At 34.6% G+C, this 12,481-nt stretch overlaps 1 protein-coding gene and 1 non-coding gene across 2 annotated transcripts; both read left to right on the top strand.

Annotated features, from left to right (window-relative positions):
• Nucleotides 1-42: 42 nt before the first annotated feature.
• On the top strand, nucleotides 43-238 carry LOC116126094. Its single transcript, XR_004127431.1, has one exon. It is a non-coding gene; the product is annotated as a U2 spliceosomal RNA (small nuclear RNA).
• A 2,010-nt stretch (nucleotides 239-2,248) lies between these two features.
• LOC116125985 (protein PTST homolog 3, chloroplastic-like) lies at nucleotides 2,249-12,406 on the top strand. The gene is made up of 13 exons (XM_031411691.1): nucleotides 2,249-2,694; nucleotides 2,812-2,931; nucleotides 3,365-3,477; nucleotides 3,561-4,847; nucleotides 5,858-6,059; nucleotides 6,954-7,017; nucleotides 7,112-7,162; nucleotides 7,273-7,326; nucleotides 8,079-8,198; nucleotides 8,846-8,970; nucleotides 9,950-10,001; nucleotides 11,291-11,436; nucleotides 12,204-12,406. The coding sequence occupies exons 1-12, from the start codon at nucleotides 2,522-2,524 to the stop codon at nucleotides 11,387-11,389; spliced, it is 2,460 nt and encodes an 819-aa protein (XP_031267551.1). The 5' UTR covers nucleotides 2,249-2,521; the 3' UTR covers nucleotides 11,390-11,436; nucleotides 12,204-12,406.
• The last annotated feature ends 75 nt before the right edge of the window (nucleotides 12,407-12,481 follow it).

Genomic DNA, 12,481 nt, shown 5'->3' with positions numbered 1-12,481 from the left:
TTGAGAGTGATATAAAAGAAAGGTGAAAGGGCTGGGTAAATCATACCTTTCTCGGCCTTTTGGCTAAGATCAAGTGTAGTATCTGTTCTTATCAGTTTAATATCTGATACGTGGGCTATCGGTCCACATGATATTAAATTAATTTTTTTAGGGGGATGACCTGCTACAGTAGCTTGCTACTGGGGTTCTCGAGCGTCGCCCAAGCGTTGCACTACAGCAAGGGCCTGGCGCACCCCACCAAGTCTAGTCTTAACTTTCGTTTGCCTAATTCTTATGGGCCACTATTGTTCTGGCCTGAATTTAGATCAATTAAACGGTATTAGTGGGCCTTGAAAGTTAGTAAAAGATTTTCATTAAATAGTTGTTAAAAATATATATAATTGAAAAAAATGAAAAACGGGAAGTATCTCAGTACTAAGGCGGGGTGTGTCTAGGTCAAAGGCCGTTTGAAATCAAAATGGGTCTTGCACCCATGTGATTCTCTATCTAATGAACTGCACTCAGCCTTGAATGAGTAATGCTAGACATCAAATTTTTGTACAGAGGACATGGCAATCAGTGTGATCATGTTGGAGTCTTTCGACAATGAACGATTGTCTAATATTTATGGATGTCCGTCTATATTTAATGATTATTGTTCATATTACATGGACGAGTGTCCATTTATATGGAAGTATGTTCAAAAAATTTTAAATGAAAAATAATATGGATGAATATCTATTTACTATGGACGGGCGTCCATATAAAAATGGACGGGAGTCTATAGTAAATGGATGGACTTAAAATGGACGCCGATTCATTGTTTAAAATAAAAAAATTTAAAACAAAAATTATGTCCGTCCATATATTATATGGACGGACGTACATATATTATATAGACAGACATACATATTCAAAGGACATGCAAGGGACGCCTGTCCATTGTTTGATTTAATTTTTTTTTTTTGAAAAGATCAGTTCTGCATGTCATCTCCTGAGCTCTTCATTGTGAAATTTAGACGTATTTGGTGGTTTTTATCTTGTAGATAGTCGAAGTCCTGACAGAATCTTTGACTCTTAAGGAAACCCCTATTCCAACCAAAGTTGCTAGGCTCATGCTCGTCTCTGATGTTCTCCATAATAGTAGTGCTCCTGTAAAAAATGCATCTGCTTACCGTACCAAATTTGAAGCAACATTACCGGACATAATGGAGAGCTTTAATGACTTGTATCGTAGTATAACTGGAAGGATTACTGCTGAGGCCCTAAAGGTGAGCAGTAATGGCAACTTTCATTTTGACTTCCTGTTGTATTTTTCATTTGTTCTGCTTCTGGTTTTGATGTGATAATTATTTGAGTTTCGGCAGGAACGAGTTTTAAAAGGATTGCAAGTATGGTCAGATTGGTTTCTGTTTTCAGATGCATATGTGAATGGATTACGAGCTACGTTTCTTTGGTCCAGGAATTCAGGCGTGACTCCTTTTCATTCCATCAGTGGTGCAAGAGGAAGAGGAAGAAGAAAAAGATGGACAAGAGTAATAAATAAATTTAAAAATTAAAATTTGTTAATATTAAAAGTGGTCCATAACTATGGACGCCTGCCCTCTCCCTAAACAATTATAGATGGACAATCGTCTATATAATATGGACAGGAGTCTATTTTAAATAAACGATTGTCTAATAATAATAGACAATCATCCATATTTAATGGAATATCGTTTATTCGCGAAATATTTGTTAATGTAATACGTGGTTTGTCTAATTCAGTGGACACGTCGTTCAGTGTAAAAATTTGGTACAAAGCATCGATGTCTGTAGCATTATTGTAATTTGATATATTGTACCTTAATTAATGGGCCGTGAAAATTAGAAGTGTATTTTTTTCAAAAATAATCATTAAAAGTCGGTTGGGCAAAGTTAAAGATATTTGTTTCAGAAATTCAAATTTTGCTCAAATTGTTTTTAGATAAAAGCTAAATCAATTATTTATACTGTTTCTTGATTATATTGTTTTTAGAATTTGTACCCGAATTTTTTTTTTTTTCAAAACATTTCAAATTTTTTTATTTGATATCAATCAGATAACAAACAGGATCAGGATCGGGATCAGGATCAGGATCAGGATCAGGATCTTTCTCATATGAGATTGCATTACTCCAAAAATGTTATTAGTTTTAATAAATTGTGTTAAAATTCAGAGTTGAAGAAAGAAATTTTCAAGTGATTTTCATTATATTAATATTTCAACTAAACAAGAAGATGAATGAAAATATCTGAAACTGTATTTGATGGGATGGGAAACTTAAAATTGGATTGAAACTTGAAAGTTTTAAAAAATTCATCATTATCTGGATGAACGAACTGGGCCATGGATTTGGATTAACAAGCCCAACCAAACATGAACAAAACAACATACCACCAATGTCTTTCATTGCTTACTCAAGTCACAATCACATGTTCATTTGAGTTCTGTTTCTGTCACTGATTTTCGCTTCTTCTCAATTCCACCTCAATCATTCAATGCTGCAAAAGCTCACCGTCCATGGCCTCCCTCTTTCTTTCTTCAACCTTTCTTCCTTTCCCTCCTTCTCATAAAATCTTCTTATCCCTTCACCACAACCACCACCGCCTCAGTTTTAACAACTTTCAACAATACCCACTTCGGAAACACTTTACATACCGCCTTTATGCTTCTTCACTCAACAAAACATCCAGGTTTAAGTTTTAAAGTTTGTTTCTTTTTCTCTCTCTCTTTTTTTTTTTTTAAAGAAAATTCATTTTTCAAATTTATTTATTTGAAGGTTTAACTGGGTTTGTTGTTTGGTGGTTCAGGTCCCGTAGAAAGGTGAAGAGCAATGAAGAATTGCGAAATGATTTAAGGGAGTTCTTGTCTAGGGTTGGACTTCCCAACGATCATGTGCCCACCATGAAGGAGCTTTCAGAGCATGGAAGGTTCTTCTTCAATTACTTTATTATTGTTATCTTCTGTTTGGTTATTTGATTTGGTTCTTGTGGAACCTATTGATGGTTAGGAGCTGTTTATTTTGCGTTACAATTTTTGGTAATTAAATTATATGTCACAGTGGTTAACTCCTTTGAAGCTGGCTTTAGGAGGACTGGTTTTATGATGTCTTAGTAGTTGATTTTGAATGTGTACTTACTATTTTCGCCAGTTTCGGTCCTTCACTGGTTACAAGATATAATCTAGAGATTAGTTAATATACACATAATCTTTTTCTTTCAGAAAGTTATCATGAAGTTATAATTTTTTTTTTTAAAACAGTTGAAAGGAAAACAATCTATGAAGTTATGTATTAATTTTAGAAGGGAAATACTTATTTACTTTATATGCTATATTTTTCTTTGACATTTTTTCCCTTTTCAGAAATGACCTTGCGAATATTGTGAGACGGAGAGGCTATAAATTTGTTAGGGAGCTTCTTGCGAACTCAACAAAAATAGATTGTGATGGTCTTATTGCAGAGAAGGGCTTACCAGGTCAATATACATTCCATTTTATGGTCATGATTCTCATTTTATTATTATTCTGCTGTTATTGATACCCTTGTATAATTTAAAAGGTCAGAATGAAAAGGTGGGCAATGAGGCTGAAGATTTTTTATTGTTGGTTGAAGAACCTAGTCTAAGAAACTATTTTGGAAGCACAAATACAGAGTCAAATCTCAACTCTGATGATAATATTGGGTTGCCAATTGAATCTTCAGCCGATTCATCATTAGAGGAAAATCATTCATATGCATATAATGGTCAGAATGATACAGAGTCCAATAGGTCTGTCATGAATAACCTTTCCGGTGGGTCCTTTAGTAATACAGATCTCATATCTGATGAAATTGGTTTGCTACCTTTAGAATCCTCATCCAGTTTAGGCTTGGAGGAGAAAGCCTCAACCTCATACAATATAGAAGGTCAGCATGAAAAGAAGAATATCGCTGAAAATATCTCATCATCAAATGATGTCTCCACCATGGAAACTTATTTCAGTAGTTCAAATGTTGAACCATCTCCTAACTTTGTTGAACATCATTACACGTCCCCAGAAGCTTCAACCACTATAACCTTGGAGGGAGAGGTTTCCTCATCAAATGATGTCTGCATCGTGGAAAGTTATTCCAGTAGTTCAAACGTTGAACCATCTCCCAATTTTGTTGAACATCATTACATGTCCCCAGAAGCTTCAGCCACTATAACCATGGAGGAAGAGGTTTCCTCATCAAATGATGTCTCCATTGTGGAAAGTTATTCCAGTAGTTCAAACATTGAACCATCTCCCAACTTTGTTGAAAATCATTACACTTCCCCAGAAGCTTCAGCCACTGTAACCTTGGAGGAAAAGGTTTCATCATCAAATGATGTCTCCATCTTGGAAAGTTATCCCAGTAGTTCAAACGTTGAACTATCTCCTAACTTTGTTGAATATCATTACACATCCCCAGAAGCTTCAGAATCAAATGATGTCTCCATCGTGGAAAGTTATCCCGGTAGTTCAAACATTAAACCATTTCCCAACCTTGTTGAGCATCATTACACGTCCTCAGAAGCTTCAACATCAAATGATGACTCCATCATTGATAGTTATCCTAGTAGTTCAAACATTAAACCATTTCCCAACTTTGTTGAACATCATTACACATCTGCACAAGCCTCAGCCTCCATAACCTTGGAGGAAAAGGTTTCGTCATCAAATGATGTCTTCATTGTGGAAAGTTATCCCAGTAGTTCAAATGTTGAATCATCTTCCAACTTTGTTGAACATCATTACACAGCCCCAGAAGCTTCAGCCCCTCTAACCTTGGAGGAAAAGGTTGCAAACTTTATTCAGAATGGAGATTTGGATATGATAGATGGTGGGTTCTTAATTACTGTAGTTTCATTTGCTTTATCAATCATTGTTGTGAGTCTTATGGAACAAGCACTGGTGCTAAATGGTGCTTGAATAATAAGTTTCAGTAGTTTTCAGAGATGATTTAAATTGGGGCTGGCTGTAGTTGTGTGTTTGGGTTATACTGTTGCATCTAGCACTGAGAATAGGAGAACTAAACCAAGAAAAGAGGTCTATCAGAGTTACATTCTTACTCATATGCTGCCATGCTTTTAGTGTAAATATGATTATCATAAAGCTTTACTGTGCTTGTATTTGTATCTTGTAGTAAAGATATTTTGATGTATTATCTATTGTAGACACAAATGTTTGATGCTTCTGTGATTGTACTATAAAAAACTTGTAATTTATATGATTATGACCAAGAAACTTTTGGAGATTTTTGGTTGGGTGCATAGAGGAGTACTTTTGGCTCTGTAGTAAATGCTCTCAAATACTTTTTTTTTTTTCCTTTTAATTTTTAATTAAAACAGACAAAAACATGTTTTGGATAGAAAATCACTTGGAGTCCTTATCTATAATGTGCAATTTTAGGTGCTTGTGCAAAAAGTGATTTTACTTGGAAGCAACTTCTGTAAAATCATGTCTAAAAGCAACTTTTTTTCACATTTGTTATCCTCTTTTCCCTCCCAAGTATATGGGAACACTCCAAACACATCCTCATTCTATAATGACCTTTCTAAAATACTTCATGATCCAGTTTTTAGTAAATTGTTTATATATTTATTACTATTATATATTATTTTATTGCGTTTGACCGTAATATGATTTCATTTAAAGCTCGATGTTCTTTCTTTTTCTTTTACTCTAATTTCAGTCGTCACTTTTTCTTTTTCCCTTTTTGGTGGTGTTGACATGCGCTTTTGCTTTTTCCTAGTCTTATATTTTATTTGGCAAGCTGTTCATATATCTTTGTCGAATGATTTCTTTGTCTCTGATGGCACTTCCCGTTACCCAACTTTGCTTGATGGTCAGATGATGTGTATGACATTTTAGATGAAAGTGATGCTAAAGAAAGTAAGGAAGTCACTGAAGGAGGGAACAAATCTGGGATACCTGGTCCAGATCTGCTAGAACGTGTTTATAATCACAGAGCAGATGGTGCTGTGACATTGAATGGGAGTGCATTGACATCCAACAAACTTGCTTCTTTTGCGACTGTAAATCACCCTCTCAGGTTAGCGTGTGGTAGATCAACTAAGGTGTCTGCTACAGCTATATTTATTGTTTATTTGCTTGAAAAATGGAACTGTTAAAATGAGTTTTTCTGCTTCTGTATGCCTTGACATTATCTTATCAACTATAGATGACCTAGTTGCATTATTGTTAGAATCAACATGAACCTTTTAATGTAAGTGTAAACGAATTCTGCAATATTCCTACTTCTGATTGATTGTTCCATTAGCGCATCTCTCTCTTGTCACATGGAATTGTTAACATATGGCTGAATAATTGGCGTGTATTATGGATAGATAGAGATGATTCTGATGCTTCAAATCATTTTTTATTTGCTTACTTCTCTTGTACAAAACGACTTATTACAGAGTTAAAAGAATTGACCCCCGTGAGGTATGATAGAATAACAAAAAGCCCCATGAGGTTTCTAAAAATAACCCAAATTCCCTGCTGTTGGTGAATTGTTACTGAGCCTTTAAAACTTATATGATTATGAGTTAATCAATACCAAATTACCCTCTTGCTGTTTATATTAGCATATAAAATTTAATGGTTGGGAGATTTCTATTATTTCTGAAATCTCAGGGGGATTACTGACATTAACTTCTATTATATGTATTCACCGAGAAAGAAGAGAAAAGAATGAAAAACTCTGGCCTTTCTAGTGGATGCAGTTTCCAAGTAGTCACAATCCACAATTACAAATTTTTTCCCCTTTGTTCTTCTGTTAGGGAGTTCGGCAAATTTTTGTCAAATGTCAGTGATTAATGCTGTATTGCATTTTAGTCTACTTTAAAACAATGGTTTTGCACTTCCTTTATTATTTATTTATTATTATTATTATTATTTTTTGCTGGTTCTGTTTGTTGAACTGGATTTATTTAAATATTTGCAGGGATGATGGTTTGGTGGCTGAAGGACTACTTAATGTTGATTTTGACAAGGATTTGGATATTGAGGTCATTACGTGTTCTGTCTTAGTACATTGTGATTTCTGTTGAATGATATTTCTTTGCATATGTATATCTTGACCTTCATATTTCTATGAGACAGACTAGCAGAATTGAGAATCAACTCGAGATTAATAATCTAAAATCTATGCTGGTATTAAATATTTATGTCTTTGTGGCCTGGTATTTTAATGTTCTTCTTTGTACTAAGTTTTGTTATATGGATAAACTAATTATATTTTCTTTCTCTTTTGGTGTGCTTAGCAACAAATGGAGTTGGAATTGTCCCGATTGAAGGACCAGATTGAGAAGGAGCAAGTATGTGCTATTTTTGAATGCATGTGTTGTTGTGGGGCCTGCATTCAAGTTTTCTTGCTATCCAGCATGCTCAAAATAGCTAGATTACTCACTATTTATCTTCCCTTTGTCATTCAAATATTCTGATGAACAAATTTTCCTTTCAGTTATTGATGAGGACATGAAACCAAACATATAAGACTTGTTCAATCAGGAATTCATTATGTCAATGAGGTGTTTAGTGCATAAAAACTCATCTAAATGCATACAAGTTAAGGTTTTGAATGATTGAGTTTTAAATTTGCCAATTCACCAGTTCATTTCCTTGAGAATGGTCTCGATAGGGAATGCTGAATATAGAATTTTTCTGTGGGATCTAATTTTAGCATTCCTTTGGAAAACAGAACTTGCAAGAATGATGAAAGGTTGAAATGTCTGTTGAATTAGAATTTTGAATACATTTTTGAAGGCCATGCCTCCTGTCATATCTTAATGTGTGGTTTTGCTTAAATCTGTGTAGAACCATGAGAACATCTTGAAAAACCTCTGAAAAATCCATGTACTGCATTGCAGCTTCTTGGATTTTTTTACTTTACTTTTAGTTTCTTTGGTAGTGTTATGTGACTGTTTCCTGAATTTTGTTGTCATACAAATAGACATTATCTAACAATTACTGCTTGATTATAGATGTGTAACTTTGAATTACACAACTGCAATTCCTATTGGCATTAACTACTAGATTTCTTAATTTGCTCTTTTCCTTTTTCCTTCAGCGTGCTTTATGTGTTTTGCAAACCAAAGCTGAAACAGAAATCTCTAAAGCTCAAAAACTTATCTCTGAAAAAGATGCTGAATTGAATGCTGTTGAAGAAAGCCTCTCAGGATTAGAGGAGGTATGGCATCTGTCTTTTTGTTAGAATCTTTTCATGTATATCTGACTTACTTAGCTAGGCCATCTTGGAGGTGAGTGGGGTGCTTCCCTGAATAGAGCAATGTCTGGAGTTCAACTTTGGGTGTTATAAATATATTGATGCATTTTTTTTTAATTAACTGTCAAAGTTATATCAATGAATAACTTTTGTTCAAAGTCTACTTTCAACTCTTGAAAATTTTTAGATTGTTCGCTTGATGACATCAACAAGTGTATATATATATACACTTTCCCTCTGCCTTTTTGGCTTGTTGGGATGGTTTTATTTGCACATCCTGTGCTTTTTGGCTTTTCTCTGTACAGAAGATAGATGTCTAAAGTTTGGATGTCGACATAGAGTGCCAACTGCTTAAGAGCTGCCACAGCTTAATCACAGTACAATGACATTTTTGCGTTGTTATATTTATGTCTGGGGATGATGATGAAGTTAGAGATCTCAGCGCAAATGATTATGAGTAGTGCAACTAAGAGAGAGATAGATAGAGAGAGCTCATTGACATTCACGTTTTGGCTTTTAAGTTTTGTCAATGACTCCTTGCACCAACCAAATGAATGACGTATGATCTGTATCTGCAATGCCAGCTGACAGGAATTAATTAATTTTATCAGGTTGAGATCCAATACTCTGGAGATGGTGAAATTGTCGAGGTGGCTGGCAGCTTTAACGGTTGGCATCATCGAATCAAAATGGATCCTAAGCCATCTTCTAGCATCATAGAAACCATTGGATCAAGGTGTTTATTGTTCTTTCTCTTTTCAAATTACTGTCTTTAAAGGATCACTCTTGATATTTCGTATATGTCTTTTTTTATTGTTTTAGCATAGATATTTAATTTGTCGATTCTATTAAGGTGTTTTTGGCTGTTTCCTGCTATTTCCATCTTTAAGAAGCATTGCAGTTGCATTAGTTGTTTTATTCTATTTCAGCAGCAGTTCATTTTCTTATGCCCAAAATTCTGGGTGCTTTTGCTCTTTTGGTTATTCTCGTAGAACTCTGGCAAATTTGGTAGTCTTAGGATATTCCATATTGAATTTAAGTGTGATGTAAACGGGCATTTGTCTTGCATAAATCCCATCAAGGAATTAGTAAACTATGTGGAGAGACAGAGCTCAATTTAGAGACTACTTTTGTTCTGTGAACTTTGTATTTTGTGTTATTAATGTAGGCATAGTTTGTTTTGGTCTGTGATGCTAATTACATAACCTATATGATGTATCACAAAACCTCACAAATACAAAGCAAATCATATGATGCCAGAAAAAGGTTTCATACCTATCTTGGCTCAGTAGATCTCTATCTCCAGATGTCATACCATGGGAAGCAGCTCAGGATCTCCTCTGGGTGTGACATTACTGTCACCGATTTAATTTAAACTGGTTTTAACTAATGTGTTGGTTTTAAGGGTCAGTAGTTTATGTTTAATTAGAAATCTAGCAAATACAGTGTAAACGAGTCTAAAGTCTATGCCTTTTGGCCTTTTTCCTACAATCAAGAGTTCTAAAGTCTGAACCTTTCTATGATAGAATCAGTAGAATAAGATACTCATTGTCTGGATATTTTGTAAGTAGTTGTCTGTCAATCATCAACGTGCAAAAAATGACAACTGTTGCAAGTTCTGTATTTGTTTTAGTCTATGGTGTTTTACTTGGAAAGTATTTATAATATTTCATGCTTTCCGTCGGTTATGCATGTTCACTTCTTGAACTTTCCAGGAAATCCAGAACTTGGTCAACCGTGCTGTGGCTTTATCCTGGGATGTATGAGGTGTGGAAATCTACTGCCTTATAATAAAGATTACTTTTTCCATTTTATCTTTTGAAGTATTTTGCAACCAATATGAAGTGAGAATGTACTTTCTGTTCATATCAAATTTGTGAGCATTTGCAATTATATCTTCGTTATAATGCCTGTAGAAGTGGAGATTTTCCAAAAATCTTGCGTTACTGCTTAAATTGGATCGAATGGGTCCATCTTACAGGTTTAATTGTTGAGAAGAGTAGTCTTTTTAGTTTGTAATGCAATTAGAAATTCGTCTTGCTGACAACGGTAACCATGATCAATATTGACGCTTCCTGTTGATGTTGGTGCATATTTGTGAGCCGGATTATCATATTATGGCTTTTTTCCTATGAAAATAAATCCAGATGCTGGGTGAAAGAAAGGGGAATTAACAAATATCAACTATGAATTCCTCTAGTTCTGGCCATGGTTTCTTTTTCTGTATGTCACTTAGACTTCAATGTGTATGCTGTTCTCAAAGAATCATTCATTTAGTGCTGGTCCCGACATTGTGGGTTCTGAGAAAGGGAAGGAATGATGAGAGTGCCTTACAGATACTATTGCAACACTTTTGGCCAAGTACTGCCAAGTGCTAAGTTTGGCCGTTATGCAGCTATTTCAATATCTAGTACCAGAATTATCAAAAGATGGAGAATAGCTGGTGTTGGGGCATAGATTTGTAATAGTTCAACTTGAGATGATGATTAACATTTTTAACCATTCTTTCAGTGTTTTTTCCTTAGCTAGCTGCAAAAGAGATGCACAGATTGTCTGTCATTCGTTATATAAGCAATAAAAGCAAATGTTAATTGGATGGGAAAGAAAATTGTAACTGCAGAGGGTATCTGCTGGTGATCAATAGCCATCTCTCATTGAAAATTGCTTCCAGACACATGAATTTTAGATTAGAGCATGTATCCATCTGGCACTTTTTGACTACATTTTGCTTATATTCTTAGTAACATATTACAATGAAAGGGCAATCCTTGTTTATGCTTAATTCATTATTAGTGATACTCAGGCCCTTTTGGAGGATAGACTGGAAATAGAGGCAAAGGTGTCTAGTGCCTTGCATGTTTCTGAACCTTGTGCTGTTATCGTGGAGAAAGGGCTTTACTTTATATTTGTTCTTTTTTGTAACTTCTACTCTCTAAGTCAATATTTTTGTGTGTTTTAATATATAAAAAGATCTTTTAGAGATGAGCTGTATTATTGTAACGATTTTCCGTGTTGTTTATGACAATTTAATATTTTGTTTTGAAATTCAACTGCAGATCAAGTTTATTGTTGATGGTGAATGGAAGAATGATCCCAAGAGAGAGTCAGTTACCCGGGGTGGCATATTGAATAACATTCTCCGAGTTGACAGATGACACGATTTTGGATGGGAGGAGTTTTTGATATGATTCCTATCTCCTAGGTAAATTAATTATTTAATTCTCAAAGTTCCTAATTATTGTTTCCAAATCCCAGTTCACAATGGTGAACCTATAATTCTTTGGCAAAGGTATTGTATTGCAGATTAATCTCAAATCCTAAGTTGAAGCACCAATACTGGATTGTCTTGTCTTATGAAAAGTCTTGGTTACTAAAATTATGCATAGGAAGTTCGTGTCAATCGCTATTGGTATTTTACACGTTTCTCCTCCTTTTTGATTTTTTTGTCTACTATGACAGTATATAATCATGTGATTAAACTCTCTTGAGGCTATCTACTTAGGTTGACTACTTAGGTTGTGCAGGATTAGGTTGTAGTTTTTGGTTTAGAAATCAGTGAAAACATAAGAAAGGTCAATCAATGGATTTCGAGGTATAAAAAAGAAACAAAAAGAGAATCTCTGATTATGGATTTTGATTTTTGAATTGCAATCTAACGCAGCGGAATAAGGTAAGTGTTAGATAAATTCTAGTGAGATGGCTTAAGTCCACGAATGATAACTCCCGAATCCATGAGAGTCATATCCTATATCACAATTCGTTTGAAATGGAGCAATGTAATATTTGGAGTCATAAAATTTCAAATGTCAGCTTTTCCTTGATTGAAATGGCTGTTTAATAGCATCTCCATCTCCAATTATCTCGAGTGTCTTTCTTCTTATCTCTGTAATATCTAGTTTATGTCTGCTATTTAAAGTGTTAAGACTGGTGGGAGGCACAACAAAGCGTACTTACATTTATCATGCTCAGTGTACAGAGAACAACAATGGATCAGTTTAATGCCCTGTGCCGTTGAATGGGAAATCCTTCAGCTTGATCTCCACATGGTAAAAATGGGGCTGGCACATGCTGATTATGTAGATTTTGGATCGATGCCTGCTATTTTGTACAAAACAGAAAAGGGGATTTAGCTTATTGTACAAAATGTATGAATATATGTATTTTTAATTTTATATTGTTTTGTTTTGTTTTTTTTTTTTTTTTTTTTGTAAATACCTTCACTGCTCAGTTAGATGAGTATTTTACTG

Source organism: Pistacia vera, unplaced genomic scaffold, assembly GCF_008641045.1.
Source record: "Pistacia vera cultivar Batoury unplaced genomic scaffold, PisVer_v2 Contig174, whole genome shotgun sequence".
Lineage (NCBI taxonomy): Eukaryota > Viridiplantae > Streptophyta > Magnoliopsida > Sapindales > Anacardiaceae > Pistacia > Pistacia vera.
The sequence above is the reverse complement of the archived record's forward strand: the minus strand, read 5'-3'. Positions and strand labels throughout refer to the sequence as shown.